The sequence below is a fragment of the Protopterus annectens genome, chromosome 1.part1 (assembly GCF_019279795.1).
Source record: "Protopterus annectens isolate FY-2018-M chromosome 1.part1, PAN1.0, whole genome shotgun sequence".
NCBI classification, from domain to species: Eukaryota; Metazoa; Chordata; order Ceratodontiformes; family Protopteridae; genus Protopterus; species Protopterus annectens.
The window spans coordinates 620,556,668-620,576,297 of record NC_056726.1 but is presented as its reverse complement, the minus strand read 5'-3'; the positions used below and the strand labels follow the sequence as shown (position 1 = coordinate 620,576,297).

The 19,630-nt window shown below is 39.1% G+C and overlaps 1 protein-coding gene across 1 annotated transcript in view; it reads right to left on the bottom strand.

Moving 5' to 3' along the window:
- EYA4 (EYA transcriptional coactivator and phosphatase 4) overlaps positions 1-19,630 on the bottom strand; it is a 3,122,134-nt gene that overhangs the window by 326,106 nt on the left and 2,776,398 nt on the right. The window contains exon 13 of the mRNA XM_044077094.1: positions 2,604-2,687. Within this exon, the coding sequence (XP_043933029.1) occupies positions 2,604-2,687 (84 nt within the window). The remainder of the gene's footprint in view (positions 1-2,603; positions 2,688-19,630) is intronic.

The window sequence follows — 19,630 nt, the reverse complement described above, 5'->3', positions numbered from 1 at the left end:
AGGATGTCTACTATGCCAGGCATAGATCGCCTGTTAGTAACCTGAAGGAGACAGAGTACAGAGACAGGGCTTTAACGTTATTTATATAGGACAATGTATTTATACCCTGGATTCTCCTGGCAAGGAACTTTTGTCGCTGTTCCAACTGCTGCATATGTCTGGTCAGGTACAGGTTGAAGGGGGATTTATACTTAATGATAGTTCTGATAAGGGCTGAATAAAGAGGCACTATAACTTCCGTGGACCTAGATGTCATGCCTTACTTAAAAGTTGGGAGGTAGGTAGAGAAAGAACAGGCTAGCAAGTATGGTTGGTGCACAGATAAACCAAACATGCACAAGAGAAAAGAAATCCAGCACCCCGAGCAGTAGTAGCTTAAAGTCTTTTATTAAACCAGACCGGTTTCAGCAATCAGCTTTCTTCAGTGGTTTAATGATTACACAACCATTGGCCATATTTATTAGTATTTTGAACTAGGCAGTATGACATAATTTCCTGTATGCATGAAAACATTACCAAAACATAATACTATGGATGAATAAACCTAAAAAACATACTTTGATGCATAAAACGGCCCAGTTTTCTTTTATTATTATTGACAAGATTTCTGGCAATAGAAACTTTAAAACTGGATGGCACAAATTGTTAAACCAAAAAGAAACGAAATGGATTGTAAAACTAGGTGGTTTATTTCCACCTGGTCTTAATGACAAATTGTGAAGGGTTACTGCCCCCAATAATTGTAATCTACTTATATGTTACAACACCATTTTTGTTCTCTTTGTTATTATGAACTACAAGATTGTTGTTATATTACAAATTTATTGATGCATAATTTCAATTTTGATATACATTTTAGTATTAACATTCTTATTATACCTTCTATATACTTATTGATCTTTGTACTTTTTAGGTTTATTCATACATATTACCATAGCTCTCAACCTTCCACCTCCAAAATGAGGAACACTCGCCTTCATAATGTGGAACAAATGGGCAAAATGTGGAACACATAGTAATGGCTTACAAACAACTTCAACTAGGAAGGTCATAGGATGGTTAAAATATGCCGATTTTACTTATAAAGAAGATCCTTTAATGAATTAATATGATTAATTTCTATTTACCATGGATTTCACTTAAAAATCTTCCTAACACTGAATGTGTGACAGACTCTTTCAATGTGGAACTTTGAGGAACTTCGAGGAACATGAACTTTTTAAGACCCCAAATGAGGTACGTTCCTCATAATGAGGTACACTTGAGAGGTATGCATATTACTATGTTTTGGTAATGTTTTCATGCATACAGGAAATGATGTCATACTGCCTAGTTCAAAATACTAATAAATATGGCCAATGGTTGTGTAATCATTAAACCACTGAAGAAAGCTGATTGCTGAAACCGGTCTGGTTTAATAAAAGACTTTAAGCTACTACTGCTCGGGGTGCTGGATTTCTTTTCTCTTGTTAAAAGTTGGGAGACATAGAATGATTTTCTTACTACCTTGTTCACATATTGGTCAAAGGCCAGGTTACTGTCTACATATGTTCCATGATCCCTGACTACTGGGTCAACTCTTAGGGATGTCTTATTGATGGAGTAATTCGAATGGGTGGTAGTTTTCCCAAAAGGCACTGTAATGCACTTCTTGGCATTGCATTTTAATATGTGACTTTACCCTTAACCTTAACAGTATATTAACTCTTAAGGGTCAAATAGAAAAAGATACAGTAAACAGACATGCAACTAGAAGGCCTGATACCCTTTCACCCACAATGCCCAAAACATTCCATTAATTCCCTTTCTTCTGTACTTCATGTTTGTTACTCAAGCCTTTATGAATGACTTTTTGATTATATAGTGGATAATGACCATTCAGTACACTCACTCTAGTTTCTGTTTCACTTCTGCAGTTTTTTTAAACCTCTTTTAAATCCGTAGTTCAAGTATGCAAATACACCACTAGTAGACAAACAAAGGTCATAACCCACTTTTTATTAAAAAAAAAAATCAAGATAGTAATATTTAATGGGATTCAATATTACATACAAACCATTCTTACTATAATATTCAACTTGAATGAATACGATAACGGGTAATAAGTGCTTACCAAACCAGATTACAAATGCCATGAAGAATTATTTCTGTCACATGCATATTAAGCAAAATAAAATCTACAAATGTTTACATGTTTAGTCAGTATCAACATTTGCAGGTTTCAATGACATCTGAAGTTTAATCTATTAACCTTTTCTTGTCAGCCATTCAACACAAAATAAAATAAAAAAATTAAAGTTTACAAAGTGGAATTTAGATTATCATCTACAGCTCTCCTTTATCATAACTGATGTACTCCCTCACTGCACCTCCATCAAACTCATCAGCCAGAAGGAACCTCTGATCACAAAGAAAAGCAATGCAATGCCACAAGACCTGGCAGCTTAATCTCTGCCTTCTGCCAAATGTAAACTGAACAATCAGCAATAATAATTTTCAACAAGAACGCAATTTGTCTGCAAGATAGGAGTTATTAAGTTTACAGTGAGGCATGCATAGTGGCCTTTTATAATAACGAACTGCAAATATTTCACATTTCTTACCTTGCCATACTTCTGTGCATAAGATCCTGTCAGCAGGGAGTGAAAAATAATGATGGTTTCATCCAAGTCCCAAACAAACACACGCTGCAAATACAAATGGAAAATATTTTCAGGTACATGATTATTCAAATGTATTCAATAAGCAAGACATTTTTTTTAATTATTATATGTCATAATATGCAAAAATGAAAAAGTTACTCAGTTAAATGTTAATGGCTAACTTTGCATCTCTGTCATATGACAAAAATTAATGAGCAAAAGTTGCGCTTTACATCAGAAGACTGGATTATGGAAATCCATGATTACAGAATATAGACAATGAAAAAATATCAGAATTAATCTTTAGAACTATAACATACTTAAGATGATGAGACAACTAATTCAGCATCACAGTGGAAGCACAGTCACTGATTATCTGCAATTACACAAGTAGCTAATTAAACAGAATACTAAAGCTCTCAACCCCTTGGAACAAATATTCTGGACACAACCAAAAATAATTGGAGACAAAGCCCCCCAAAAGGGACACATTTTAAATAATGCTCTTATATTCTTAGAAAGTAGCTAGAATAAAACATTTGTGTTACTATGCATTTTATGAAGGATATGAAGTCTGAAACTCAAATATCTACCATTATATAGTGAACTTAGTCCTCACTGATTTGCCACATAAATCCAGAAAACACAAATTTTATGAGGAACAGACCAAAAATCCGAGAAAAAAATCTGTAGACATTCTGCAAATATCTGGACAGTTGAGAGGTATGAGAATGTACCAGCAGCACCAAAATGTGATTGGATATAACCCAAAGGCAATCCAAAGACCAGTCTGGCAGGAAGTAGAAGCACCAAGGCAGTAGAGAGACAGAGAGAGAGAGAAGCAAAGCTAGGAGGGTGGATGGTACATCACATAAATATTGAAAACAATGCACTGGAACTTTACATGAATGAAGGGGTTCACATCCCACTCTTGGGACCCTGATTATCTTTAAATAACCTGAAGAAGGGAAATGAAGGACTAGCAGGTGTGCTTAGGGGGAGGGTGACTCATGGGACAAGCCTCGTTCCGGTGGTGGAAGGGCAGACTTGGAAGGCTAAATTTGGAAGGGAGTAGGTAAAGCTTGGGGTGGGGAGGTTGCATCCTTGGACAGCTTGGCCCTCTCTGGGTGGGCCATGCCATGGTGTAGCGGGAAGGCTGAGAGAGATAGCCTGGGGTCCTGCAGGTTGCAGATGCCCTTCAGCCACTGGTCTGGCTGAATGGTGTCAGGGGACTGTTGGAGGCTGGTTGCAGATCTCTTCAGCCACTGGTATTGGTTGAGCATGTTACAGGGATTGCGTGCAGTGTTTGCTGATCTGGTTGGTTTACACCCTTCCAAGTTCTGCCATTTCTGCACATCTGAATATTTAATTTGATCTGTGACTGGCTTTGATTTTTTTTTAGAAATGGACCTGACTTGAACTATGATTTGACTTGATTGACATAATAAACACTTGGCTCCAGGCATTTCTTCCAATCAAGTGTGATGGCTACAACTATTTCTTCCAATCAAGTGTGTAGTGCAGTTACAGGTAGCATACAGGGGGAAGTGACAGACAAGTAGGAGTAGGGACAGGAACAGGAAATGGAGGGGGAAGTTTCAAAAAAGCACTTGGGTAGGTAAAGGATGGGATAAAAAGAGACGGGTAGTTAGGTTAATTCCTTTTTCAAGCAGGACACAGACCAGATCACCTACTCACCTTTCCTTGTAAAAGCAGGATCTGGAGTAACTAGCAAAGGGATAGTTAGAAGCTTGCTGACTCATAAGGGTGATCATACTAGGGGGTGAGAAGGAATTTCTGTTTTTTCCCCACTGGTTTTCTAAGGCTTTTGCCTTCCCCAGCCAGTGGTTGGCAAAACAGAGTAGGTGTTGCAACCATGTAGAGAGAAGGGCAGACTTGGAAAGCTAAATTTGCAAGAAGTTGGCCTAGCTTGGGGGTGCAGACTTGGATAGCTTGGCCTCCTTTTCTTTTTAATTTCTCCAAGTCTTTTGAGGTTTTAATGCCATAATGAGAATGGACCCCCATTCCTAGGTCAAAGTACGATTAAAGTTCATGAAATTAGTATTGTTTCAGTCTTTGATGTTAGCCAGAAGTGCTCCTCGCAGAACCCACAATGTGCCCAGTCGTGACTCTTTCTGCAATTGATATAGAGTTACATGTATCAGTAACATATCTACGTCTGATTGTAGATTCTTTTTTTATAAGACCCATTGCTCCTACTACTACTGAAACTATCTAGGTATCTTTTATTCCACATTGCTCTCATTTCTGCCTGCAAGTCATGATATTTTATGACTTTGTGTCTCTCTGTATGCCAGACACTGTAGTCACTGGGTGTAGCGATTTCAATGATTAGTGCTACTTTTGTCTTCTTTTCATGGACCACTATATCTGGTTTTCTCGTATCTATCTTTTGAACTGTTGGTAATGGGTGATCCCATGTGATGTAGGCCATCATTTTCTATGAAGCTTTGTGACTCACGTTTCCAGTGTCTTTTCAGCTACTTCAATATTATAATGTTTGAACAATCCCAGTGCAACAGTCTTGCCACATTATTATGCCTTTCAGTATACAGTCCTTATGCCATTAGTATGTCACAACCAGCAACAATGTTTGCAACTGTTTCCAATTCTGTTTTACAAAACCTACATTTGTCTGTTTCTCCCACATGTTCAGTGGACTTTGTAAACCAACTTGTACATAGTCCAGTACCTTGGGCTGCCAATATTAACATTTCGTCTTTTGGTTTGAATTCACCTCTCCTTAACCATTCCTGTGTTTGATCCTCATCAACATGAGGTTGTTCCAGGAGTTTTCTATACTTACAACTATATTTATGTATTTTCCACATTTCTTGCTTCTCATCTGATCCTTCACCTTTTATTCTTTCTTTTGTTATTTAGCACATTCACTTGCTAGATTTTTGTCTACTTCTGGTTTGATTTTCATTCCCATTTGACACTAATATGCTTCTGCTAGGCCAAACAGGGAAGCCATCTCAGATTTACTCTCTTCATGTTTCAAAACTTTCACTATATTTGGGTCTTGTGAAATCAGCAGACATGTATGCACTCCACGATTGCACATCTATACATGTAATCAGTTTCAAGGAGGCCCATATCTCCTTCGGAATGGGAAATATATAATCTTGGTATACAGTGATTTTTACAAATCATTTGGTGAGCATAAAGCATTCTTCTTGTTTTCCTGTCTAATCTATCCAACATCTTTTGGGGCCAGTCAATCACTCCACAACTTAAGTTAGGACAGGACATATGTAATAAACAACTAATGGTACTGTTTTACAGGATTAATTTAAGGTTTCTAAAATATTCCTTACTAAGTTTTATTTGCATTTGTTCATGTTTTACTGTTGATCCTTCATCAGTTCACAAGTATTTATATACTCCTCATGCTCAAGTTCTTTTATATCACATTGTTGTCCCAAACTGTTTTGTTGGTGCTGCAGCTTTCCTGCTTTAAAGGTTGCTTTTGCACATTTATCAAGATCAAATAACATTCTTATATCATTTGAAAGAGTTTTAACTACTTGCAGTTGTGTTTTCAGTTCCTCATCTAGAGCTGAGTGCCTGGTGGGCTAATCTGATGTGCTATACAGTTTTAAATCATCTACGGAGAGAAGATGAGAAGTCTTTACACTTTGTTGCTTTCTAGGAGCCAAATTATTGCCATGACCTAATCTGTTAAGCAGACAGCTTAATGGGTTAAGGGCAAGGTAAAAGAGCAGCGGTGACAGAGAGTCACCCTGGAATATCCCCTTTTAAATTTTTATCCCTGGAATAATAATTTGTCCTTTATCATGGCTTAACTGCAAAGTGGTTTGCCACTGTTTCATGGTCGCTGTGATGTAGTTTATCAGTGTTGGGTGTATCTTATACATTTTTAAGCACTCTTTTATCCATGAATGTGGGATATTGTCAAATGCTTTTTTGTAGTCTATCCATGCCATATGTAGATTCTTCCCTTTTCCAGTTCTCCATTATGACTATTTAACAACAAATAATCCTTTGTTCCATGACTTTCTTTAATTATCCTTTTGTTCTATTGCCATAATTGACTATTCAACTAAATGACTATAAACTCTGTCAGCATCAATTCCGAATTGACTGAACCCACACACACACTTACACGTACACATAAAAACACACACATACGCATATAGAAGTATATAAAATAATTGTCTAAACAAAAGAAATGCAGTGCTGATGATTTCAAAAAAGAGACTGCAATCTGTTAAGTAAAACAGCAGCATCCATGCTTGCACACACAGAGAGAGAGTGTAAACAAAAGAAACATTTGATTGCTAAGATTAACTTCTACATTAGATGGATTGCAGAAGCAGCTGTGGGAGGGGTAAATGTTGACTGCCACCATTAAGTTACTACACAATAACTGTCCAGGTAATGACTGTGTGTTAGCTAAAGGGACTGTGCTGATAGGTGCTGGCTTTCTGGTAAATTATACATTTTTGATGATAGATAAACTATGTTATGCCTATGTGGAAATTCTGTTCAAATTTTACAACTCTTGCTTTATTATACAGTGATGGGGCTGACATGCATTAATGCATTTCAAAATTTTGTGAGTCAAGTACTGCCACACTGACTAGAAAATAAATACAGTTTTTAAAAATGTTTTTTCAATGCTATGTTATGTTACAAGCTCATCAAATTTTACTATTTTGGGATGGAGTTGGATGTGACTAAGGATGTTACTAAGGAGGGAGATTAATAAAGATGATACTTTTATATTTCTAAAAAATCTTTGACATAGACACACAGCCGGCCTTAGGCATAGGCCAACTAAGCGGCCGCCTAGGGCATTGCTCTCATAGGGGCACTTTTCCAGTATTTATTTGGTGGAGGTAGACCAGGATGGGGGCACCGGGTGCTGTGGGGGGGGGGGGGGTGCCATGGCGCCCTTTTGCCTAGGGCACCAATTGACCTAAGGCCGCTCCTGCATAGACAAAAAATGGAATGTATTTTATGCTAGATGCTCTAAACGAACAATAGCAGCTGTTACATACAGTGTTACAGATTTCCTTTAAACATGCATTAAACTAACTACTTTAAATGTAATGCAATTCAAAAGCTGTCCAGCAAGTTATTTTATATAAACATATATTGAATTTTGTTGTTCCACGTTTAATCAGCTGTTGTGTCTAGCCTGTTTGATTTAATAGCTGGTTAACTGCAGTGGTGTGGGATTATGCCCTTTGGTGTATCTAAGTAGCAGGAGATGCAGGGGGGGGGGGGGCGCAGGGGGTAGGGCTTTCCCTCTGCAAAAAAGAAAAAAACAAACAAAAAATGTTTCTTTTGTTTACACTCCCTCTGTGTGTGCAAGCATGGATGCTGCTGTTTCACTTAACAGATTGCAATCTCTTTTTTGAAATCATCAGCACTGCATTTCTTTTGTTTAGACAATTATTTTATATACTTCTATATGCGTATGTGTATATTTTTATGTGTACGTGTAAGTGTGGGTGTGGGTTCAGTCAAATATATCGAATTGGCACTTTGTCAATCACTGTTTTGTCAAACACAGATGATCGACGACAGCTAATCAGTGTGCAGGTATGAAATCATTGTTATAGTGGGGAAGGGATTATGCCCTTTTCCCACTTTTGTGTGATTTTGGAGTTGGTATATATAAGTAGTAGGGATATGGGAGGAGCAGGAGGGCTTGCCCCCTGCAAAGACAAGGTTGTTTCACTTGAATACTCCGGGATTATGTCCTGAAGCATGTGCACTTTCCTGCCAATCTGTTGAGATTGCTTACTTTTTGATGATATGTAACTTGATCTACCTACATATACACACACATTGTCTTTCTCTAATTTATACACGCAGTTACTCACTCATATGACAAACTGACTATAGAAACTACAAACTACTGTTTTAGATCACATATCAAAGACACTCTCAAACCTTCTGAGACTTCCTCCAGCACTCTGGAATAGATGGGTAAATGAGATAGATGACCATAGTTCAAATAGCAGCTAAAGGGGATGGTCAGAAGAAGTGGCTGACACCATCTCATCCATACTGGGAAGGGAGTGGTGCTCTTGCTGGTTATTCAGCATCATGCAAGCAGAAGCTTGCACTCACTTAAGATACAGCTATGAAATGGGGATATGGGCTTGCTGTTTCCAAGCAAGTAAGGGTAGCCATCTTTCAGCATGTGGGTGGGAACATGCACATATAAGGGGAGGACCCTGTAGAGCCCTGTCATGGTGCAAGTGCTTAAGTCAATCACAAGAATGGGGTTACAGCCTAAAACAGAAAAGCGTCACTACTGGTTGTACTATTAGATGCAGGTGTGGGCACAAAATACTGAATGATGGTCCCCTCCAAATGGTTCTCTCCCTTTTTTAGGCAAACTTCAAAGGACAAAACCACCACCGTAACAGGTACAAGCATACAAAATCTAAAGGTAATGCTACTCAATGCTATAAGTCTAAACCTCAAAATGCACTCTCTCGAGGCACTCCTAAAAATGGAGAACATCGATATCTGTGCAGTAACTGAGACCTGGTTCAAGGCTCCAGAGAGCACCCCTGCAATACCAGGCTACAACTCTTACCACATTTTTCGGCCACCAAACCAGGACCGAAACACTAAAGGTGGAGGAGTGTCAATATTCACCAAGGATATTCACACCACCAGGCTAGTTGGCCAACACAATGTGTCTGAAATTCTCCAAGTGCAAGTAACACTAGGTAAGACTGCAATCCGAATTGTAGCTTGCTACAGATCCCCACCATATCCCAAGATTCTCATTACACCTTTCTAAACATACTGGAAAATATTAAGATAGAACCAAACACCCTAATACTGAGTGATTTTAACTACCCTGCCATTAACTGGGAAAACTACTCATGTCCCAACACCTTTGCGCAACGGTTCTTGGAATTTATAAATTCCAACGCCCCGGATCAACTAATCCATAGTCCCACCAGGGGCTCCAATATCCTAGACCTGGTCATTACCAACATGGGAAATCAATGCTCCATACCTATGGTCACCCCCTCGTTAGTCAGGTCTGATCATAAGCTAATCACCCTTAACATCCACATCCCACCCCCCAGTAAAGAAACCACCATAAAAAACTTCGCCAAAGCCAACTTCATGCTACTCAAGTCAGAAGTGACAAACTTCATGACACCCATGCAGACGGGAACTGAAAGTTCAACTGCTGAATCCTACACTAAGGCACTGTACGAGCACATCCACTCATGCATGAATCGTGCCATCCCAAATAGAACCAAAATGCTCTCATCCAAAAAAAGGAAGCCAATCTGGTGGTCCCCTGCCATAAACAAATTTTACAACAAAAGGAAGAAACTTTTGCAGAAAAGAGGAAAATCCCAGGATGCAAAAAACTCCCTTACCAGCCTCAGTAAGAAACTGAGATGCCTCATAAAATCCTCCAAAGCTAGTTACGAAAATAAAATTGCCAAAGATTCCAAAGACAACCACAAAGCATTCTATAACTATGTCAAGAATCTAAATGGCAATGCTCAGATCTGCTCTGAGCTAAAACAGAATGGCATTAAATATACTGATCCGAAGAATATTGCCAATATCCTGGCAGATCGATTCAGTGCCAACCTCACCCCCCTCACACCCCCTAAATGGCCCATCTCAATACCGGAAGATTGCCAAATTCCAGTAATAACGGCCACACAGGTACAAAACGCACTCTCTAAAGCCAAGAATACAGCATCCATGGGACCAGATGACATCCCGGGCTGTGTACTACATGAACTACAATATGAACTGGCACCTCACCTAAGTGTCATGTTTAATCATAGCCTCACCTCAGGTTTCGTGCCCACTGAGTGGCGCAGAGCTACAGTTATCCCAATCCACAAGGGGGGATCCACCTTGGATCCCGGAAACTACCGTCCCATCAGTCTGACAAGCCTTATCTGCAAGGCCATGGAGCGTATTATCATGGAACTTATAAACAAAGACATTGGCAACCTTCAAACACTGGACCCCACCCAGTTTGGGTTTGTGAAGGGCCGATCTTGTCTCCTGAACCTGACTGACCTCTTTGAATCAGTCTCCACAGCCATGGACAAGGGTAAGGTGGTCCACACAGCCTATCTAGACCTTGCCAAGGCCTTTGACACCATCCCCCACTCTGGAGTCATAGATAAACTTACTATGTTGAGCATTAATCCCTATGTCACCCAATGGGTTGCTAAATGGCTTACTGATAGAACCCACACTGTAAAAGTAGCCGACTCCAAATCCAGCTCCAGACAAGTGACAAGTGGAGTACCTCAGGGTTCAGTCCTGGGGCCGCTCTTGTTTGGCATCTAGTTCTCTGAAGTACAGGTCAACACTAAGGGACTCTGGCTAACAAAGTTTGCAGATGACTGCAAACTGGGAGCCATTATTGAATCCCCAAATGATGTGGATACTCTACAAAAGGGCCTTACAGAAACAGATGCTTGGTGCCAGAGCCATGGGCTCAAGCTCAATGCCAAGAAATGTATTGTTATCCCCTTTGGGAAAAAGCATGTATCCATGAATTACCATATAGGTGGCAGTACACTAAACACAGAAAGTGTGATAAGAGACTTAGGGACACAGGTGGACAGTGGTCTCACCTTCGATAACCACATCGCCACAACAGTCAGTAAATCCTTCTATGTGGCACACCTCATCACAAAGGGCTTTTCATCCAGAATAAAGGAGGTCATTGTCCCACTGTACTCATCCCTCATTAGACCCATTATAGAATACAACGCCCCATTTGGTATGTACCTCTCAAGACATCTGCAACAACTGGAAAGGCCTCAGAAATACCTCACTAAAAGAATCACAGGCCTAAAGCAGATGCCCTACGCTGACCGCCTTAAAAAACTCCAGCTATACTCTGTCGCATATCGTCTACTCAGAGGAGATCTCTGCTTAACATACAAGGCCATGTCAAACCCAGAGCTGTTGGACATGCTACACTTAAAGAAATCCCAATCCCTCAGAGCTACACGCTCCAGGGATCTAAACCTTGTCATCACAATAAATAAAACATGCTGGAGGGATAGGTTCCTGACCCAGAGACTCCCCAGACTCTGGAATGGATTGCCCATACATGTCAAGCAGAGTGCCTCTTTGGACCTCTTCAAGAGGAACCTTGACGATTGGATGGGAGAAAGGAAATTCACCCCAGGGATCACGTCAGTCGCCCTGCTAGCCAGGGGTCCAGGAATGTAAATAATGTGGGAAGAAATAGCCAGGGAATTGTTATGGCTAGGCTTGTATAGGCCCTAGGGCTGATAGCCTAGTACCAACCTATGAACCTATGAGTGCTGGATACTCTAACATAGTGGAGGAACAAATGGGCTTATGACAGACAGGAGGAAAGTCAATGATAAACAGGCATAAAGGGAAAAGGACATAGAAAAAAAATTTTGAGATCCACATTCTCAATACACAAAAGTGAAAAAAAAATTATGTTCGTTGTGTGGTTCATAACTGCAGTCATTACAACAGGAAACTCTACTGCAGGTTAAGGTTCACATCTGCTCATACTTTCAGAGCCAAGCATTTTTTCTGCTATGTTGGCCACCCCTAACACAAACATCTCCACACACCTAGTACAAAGTTTAATCTATGGCTGGCATCTTTAGTTCTTTCTTGCTGCACGTTTCATGCTTTACAAGATGTTTGAACAGTCCTTTGGACTAAGTCACCATTTGGAGTTGAGTATCTAAATGGGTAAATAACCCCAGCAGGGCATCCTCTTTTCCACTGTGTTTTCCTGTCAAAAGTAGCCCTATATATATATATATATATATATATATATATATATGTATATATATATATATATATATATATAGATAGATAGATATATATATATATATATATATATATATATACATATGTAGGTTTACTATTGTATAGTCAAATGGAAAAACATTTTTTGTTCCAATAAACGAACGGTAATACCGAAAGCAAAAATAAATAACTTTCACAATGTCGAACCAAACGCTTGGCGCATTTGATTTGACGTTGTCGAAACCACCATGTGATAGCCGTATAAGGAGCTGATGTCAACCCCCACACCCCCTTACTTATATAGTCTAACTCTGAGATCGCACTACAGTGGGGATGTGGATGAATTTTCACTCCCTACTGTACCGCAATCTCCATGCAGATAGTTGATTTCCAGTGGAGTCGACTATCTGGTGCAAAAGTGCTTGTGTGTTTGACATTCTGTTTTTCGGCACATTGTAGCCGATAGAATGTCGTTCGCACAAACAGTAAATTATATATATATATATATATATATATATATATATATATATATATATATATATGTAGCTATACATGTAGATATATATATACATTTATATGGATAAATAAATATAGACAGATATCTCTATATGGGTCTACTTTGGAAGCTCGAGGTATCAAAACATCGAACTTCATACGGTCAAGACCATCAGATCGAAGTTTTGAAACTTCAAACGGTTTAAATGGAGATTGCCATACAGCACAGGATGGGAAATTTACCGTTATATTCACTGTAGTGTGATCTCGGGAGTTGGTATATTTAATTAGCAGGGGGTGTGAGGGGTGTAGGGGGTCTTGCCCCCCTGCATAAACGTAAAAAACAAAAATTTTGTTTTATTTTTTTATTGAAGTTTCGAACTCGACCATATGAAGTTTGAAGTTTTTAAAGTTCTAGCTTCCAAAGCAGAGCTTGTGTGTGTGTGTGTCTATATATATATATATATATATATATATATATATATATATATATATATACATACATACACACACACACACACACACACACACACACACACACACACACACACACATAGATAGCTTTTTGTAGTTTCATTTCAGACATCTTTAAGGCATTCAACCCCCCCCCCCCCCAATAAGGAGGTATGGAACATGCCATCCAAGAAAGGCAAGAGTGTCTGTAAACAGCAATACTCTTTAAGGACAGACATAATAAGTGCATGCACTGCTTAGGGTTGGAGCTCAGCATAAGGGATTGTGAAATTTGCCAGGAATTTAAACCAAAGAATATATGCAAGCGATGAAATGCCATCCAGGCCTACCTTAACAAAAGGAGACTTGCAGTCCTGTATGTAAAGTCCATCATGCCCTCAAGTGATAGCCAGCCTGATGTACTACAATAGAGAGGAAAAGTAAAACAAAGCCAAGGAGCCAGACAACTTTACTCTACTTGGCCTTCTAGGTTCGATGAATTTAGGACCAAAAGGTGCCAACCAAGCCCAGGACCTAAAATCTAGCTTGCAGAGGCCCCTGATGATGCTACTTGGAAGGCCATCTTGTCTGCATCAAAAGGTATGTCTCACTTAACTGAAATGCCTCCAGGCCTTACTGGAGAAGAAAAGGAGTCATCTGCCCATGAGTAATGCCTGCTGATTAAGCAATGGGACAGACATTTGCCTTTGTTTGTTTAGGAAGAGGACATTCATGCAGCCATAAAAGTCAGAGTCTACAGACTGACCCAAGGCACCTAAAACCCCAATGGCCAATACAGCTAAGATACCCTCTGAGGTTTTGCTGCCAAGCAAAAGCCACCCCTTACTGGATTCCCCATACCCCAGTTTTCCCTTACCTCCTTCTTGCAACTTGGCTAAGCTAGCTCTAGGCTTTTTGTAAAGTCTTCAGCCTGATCCATATAAGCCAAGTGTGTGTGTGGAGTTGCACCATCAAAAAGGAAGAGGGAGCTCTCACCAGAGAAACATACTCACTCTGCAGATTCTAAAGATGACATCGAGGAACTGGCCTATAGATCCTAGATTTCCTCTCCACTAGCATATAACACAGACAATAAAGACCCCAGGTCCTTTAATTCTCCACTGTCATTTAGGCATGCACTTGCTCTTGTAAGAGATAATTTTGAACTACAAGCCCATGAGAGCTCTGTTCTCCAGAAGAGAACCACACAATTCTTGAGGTTTGGTCCACCAAAACCTTTTGCTATTCCTCAAGTCCTGGAAGGCCCCCCCCCCCCCCCCAGAGGCTTTGTTACAAATTCCTGTCCCCTACCTCTAAGAGACCTGACTGTTTCTACAAAATGCAGGCTCCCCACAGATTCAACCGACCCCAGATATGGTGCCAGAGTCTCTTAAGGGAGCTGAAAATGGCTTTCGGTTATGAAATACTAATGATTAGGACAGTAGGTTACTTAATAGGATGGCAAGAAACTGTGCACCTCTTCAACTCTGGATTTTAAGCCCCTTAACTGATGGACTCCCATTTTCAAATACCTATAGCATACCTTAAGACAGCTGCTGGAAGGTTGTGGCAGAGTGTAAAATAAGAAGAGTATGACTGCCTTGGTCCAGCAAGATCATCCTGCAAAGAGGTAAACATGTTATTAAGTGTGGGTATGATGCTGCGAATGCATGACCCAAGGTTGCTGCTATGGGGCAATCCTTAGAAGCTACTCCTGTTTGGGGATTCAGTCTCTGTCCAAAGGCAAAATGTCAAACTACAGCTACTCCATGCTCCTCTGGATAGAGAACTATTCTTTGTACCAGGCAAACTGAGGGACAAAGGGAAGACTATGGAATCTGTCAGGTACATGTTCTATGCTTCCCTAACAGAGTATATCAGGAATTACCCTTCTAAGCAAGGTCCCTTCTACCAGAGGCAGGGTAAAAGAACACAGCCTAAAGGAGGGAATGTTCCTTAGAAAAAAACAAAATTGGCATATATATGTTGTGTATAGTACAGTTGCGTAGTCAACTTACCAAAACATTACACATTTGAGTGATATCGCCATTGCAGTCCAGTTTCCTACCTATTATCACCTCTGAATCTGTAACTGTTAGGGCCAGGACAAGTAAATACAGTTTCCTCCTGTTTTCCTTACACTTAGCTAGTATTTTCTACTGCTTTCTTCATGACTTTTGTTTCGATACCATAGGAGTGTAATGTTTCACTGGGGTGGTCTTATGTTCCTGGGCATTCCTGGAAGCACACAGATCTCTGGTTGAACATTTCCAACCTTTACAGTTGAAGGGGTCAAAGAAAATGGCCGTATATCAAACTTTATATTAGCTGTGTGGAGATATTTATGGCAAAGATGATGCAAGTCAGCCTACAGGGGTTGGTGCTTGTCACTGAAACATGGATATGGACCTAAGCCTGCAGCAAAGTTCCCAGATGTAATGACTGTGGCAGTGACCATACTTGCACCACATGTGGTGAGCGGACTACACAGTAGTAATTCTTCCAGATTAAGTCCAACAATCTCAAGCTTAACAATTTACAACGTGTAGATGTGTATACACACAAACACACACACACACAGACACACACACACACACAGACACACACACACACAGACACACACACACACACACACACACACACACACACACACACACACACACACACGAGGGACACTTGGCTAATTTGCAGATGTTTTGTTGATAAACTGTTTTTTTAATGGAATCACTGTTTTACTTTCTCAAAGTCTTTTGGGTTTCTAATACCATGACAGGAATGGGCCCCATTCCTAAGTGAAAGTATAATTAAATTTCATGAAATTAGCATTGCTTCAATCTTTGATGTTAGCCAAAAGTGCTCTTTGTAGCATTCACAATGTGACCAGAACTGACTCTTTCCACAATTCATACAGAGTTACATGAGTAGCATATCCAAAAAAGACTGTAAATTCTTTTTTATGAGATCCATTGCTCGTATTACTATTGGAACTGTCTTGATATCCTTCTTCCACATTGCCCTTGCTTCTGCCTGCAAATCCTGGTACTTTATGACTTTTGTGTCTCTCTGTACATAAGACACTGTAATCACTGAGTTTAGCAATTACAATGATCAATGCTATTTTTGCCTTCTTTTCATGGATTACTATATCTGGTTTTCTCGCATCTATTTTTTTGAACTGCTAGCAATGGGTGATTCCATGTAATATAAACTTCATCATTCTGTACAATATTTTGAGACTCATGTTTCCAATACTTTTCAACTACTTCAATATTGCAATGCTTATACAATCCTCAATGCAATAGTCTTGCCACATTATTATGCCTTCCAGTACCATCCTGCGTCATCCGTTGCTTTTTCATATGGGAACTCACCGGCATATCATTCCACAACATTGACTGCATCAGAGTTACCATCATTTCCTGTTCCTTCCTTTGTTGTGCAACTCCAACTAAACTTTTGTACCAGAGTATCTTCGTGTGGTAACTGATCAGATTCTTCCTGTTACACCTGTTTCTCCTTAATTTGGGGACTCAGTGTTCCAACATGCTGGGATGTTACCAATGTTGGATTTTCTACACTAACTCCTTCACTTTGCAGGTAATCCATAACTTCAGTTTCTATTTCTTTAACTTCTCCATTACTAATCCTCTTTTCTACTTTCCACCTTTGTTTTCTTATTTTTTCTTTTGTAAAATTGTACATATCTGGAAGCCTTTGTCTGTAATTCTCTTCAAATGTCTTTGGTGCTGCTTTTTTGCATGAAAGGTAAATACAGTTATGAGACCACTGGAGTAATTTATGCTGCATTATGCCAAGAATGTCAAAGCTTTTATATTGGAAAAATGGAGCACAGAATACATGATCCTATCTATAAAGATATGTATGATATTAAAAAGGGTATTAATGCATTATACAGACTTAGAAGACATAACACCTAGGGCATTTTTTTAAATTTATATTCTGGAGAAGATAGATAAGAATGCCCGAGGAGATCTGTGGCCAGTCATTTTAAAAACATGTGAGTTACATTGGCAACTGTTTTTTAATGCATATAAATGGCCATAGATCAATGACTATTTATTGATAATTCCACTCTTAAAATTAAAATCACTTAAAATATAACAGTGTAAGAGCCTGTTTGCCAAGCAGTTTTAGTATACATATTTTGAGTTCATATTGTCTTCTGGATAGAGTTGCTCATTCCACTTGTCAATATACATCTCTATGGTTTAAAACATTTAAAATAGGTGGGGGCTATGCCCCACACCCCCCTTACTTTATAGTCTAACTCCAGGATCACACTACAGTGGAGAAATGGCCATATATCACTTTCGACAAAACGAGTTTCGACCAAATGAGTTTTCAGTAAAGTGAGCTTTCAGTGAAGTGTGCTTAGTCAAGTCAGTTTCAACCAAATGTATTTTCCACCAAACAATATATATATATATATATGTATATATATGTATATATGTATATATATATATATATATATATATATATATATATATATATATATATAAATAAAATGCATGAAACTAATAGAAGATGTAGCTAATGATTTTTAATTAAATATTTGAATATAAGAATGCTATGATAGTTTTATGAATGCTTTTATGTTTTAAAAGGATTTTTTTTGTACTGGGTCTTTAAATTAAACTGCTGGTCATGTGATTTAGAGGGTTATTTAAACAGTTATTTTGAAAAATGTCTCCATCTGATGAAGTTTTACCTTATGTAAGATGAAAGCGCTCATTTTAAGTTGGTGTAATAAACAGTGTTTAATGGCTTGGAGACTGACTTATTGAAGAAAGCTCAGTTTCTTGATGTACCCGGACTTTTCAGCTGGTTGATCTTTCACTACCATTTTGGAGTATTTTGTGTGTTTTTTTGTTTGGTGTGCCAGGGCTACTGAGATACTTTCTTCTGCTTCTTCACCACTGTTTCCAGAAAGCGGTAGTAATGATTTGAAATGAACAGTGGGGAATCTTACAGTTCTTACACAGCAGCTGACCCTGAGACTTGATGATTTTACACAACAACGTGATATAAGTAGGACAAAATGTAGGTACAGAAAACCTTAATCTCAACCCACAGCACCTTAAGTAACAATTTATTAATAATGCTGCTTATTTGACAAGTGCTATACAGCAAGAGTCACGTTCATAATGAGAACAATTCGGTGAGGTTGGGTGATGTGCCGGTTTTCAATTAATTACTAGCTAATAACGGTTTTAACTATGACTTCCAGCACAATGAAATGAATAATCTTTGTGATAAATTAAGTGAGCTGGATTACAATTTGTTAAAACTGAAGAAACTGGAAAATGCCTATTTTCTTGAGTCTATTCAAGTTAAATAGGTCCTGAAGGGTCTCAGGATGTGGCATTACCTGAATGGGTTGGAACAAAATTCAGCACTTCATAAAGAACTCCTAACATTATTCGACAAACAGGGATACAAATGTATGGAGCTGGTAGTATACACAACACAAAACTAACTGAGGCATTAACAATTGACGTGAATATCCTCAACGAAGAAATTATGTGTGATTCTAATTATGTGGAAAGTAAAACTGAGCATGGGCGGATATTCACCAGTACTGAATATCAGCGGAATCAACTAAAGTCAACTACGTTGAAGAAACTTGAGCGTGACAGGGTTGACTATATGCATGAGGTAGCGTATCTTAAACCACCAGAATAATGGACTTGGGGCAGGAGGAATTCCTGCCAACAGAATGTGCAACAATGCACTTATCCCCTGTGTGGCCAACCCTACTGCAATGATGATGACAGCAGTGAACAAAATGCAAATTTGATTCATCCAGGATTTACTTTTACATCAGAGGATTTTCCCCAGCTCAGGCAATTGGAGCACATCAGGGACCAGAATCAGAGAGCCCAAAGAGGAATGATGAAAATGCACACACTTACCAGCTGGAATCAATCCAATTCACATTTCTCGCACCAGCTTCCCCAGCAGAACCAATCAGGCAGGCAAGTTTATGCAACGAGGAGATAACATCTGACGATTTAACTTTAGCGGAATTAGAACAGCCTAACATGAGCTTAAAAGTTATCTTAAGCACTGAAGGTAACTTTAGAGTTTACAATTTCACTTTGTCACCCTAGGATACACTCTCCACCACTTCATCCAACTCTCTCCAAAATTTTTTTTCCGCATCCATCGCACATTCAACTTGTAGAGCATATACACTAACAATATTC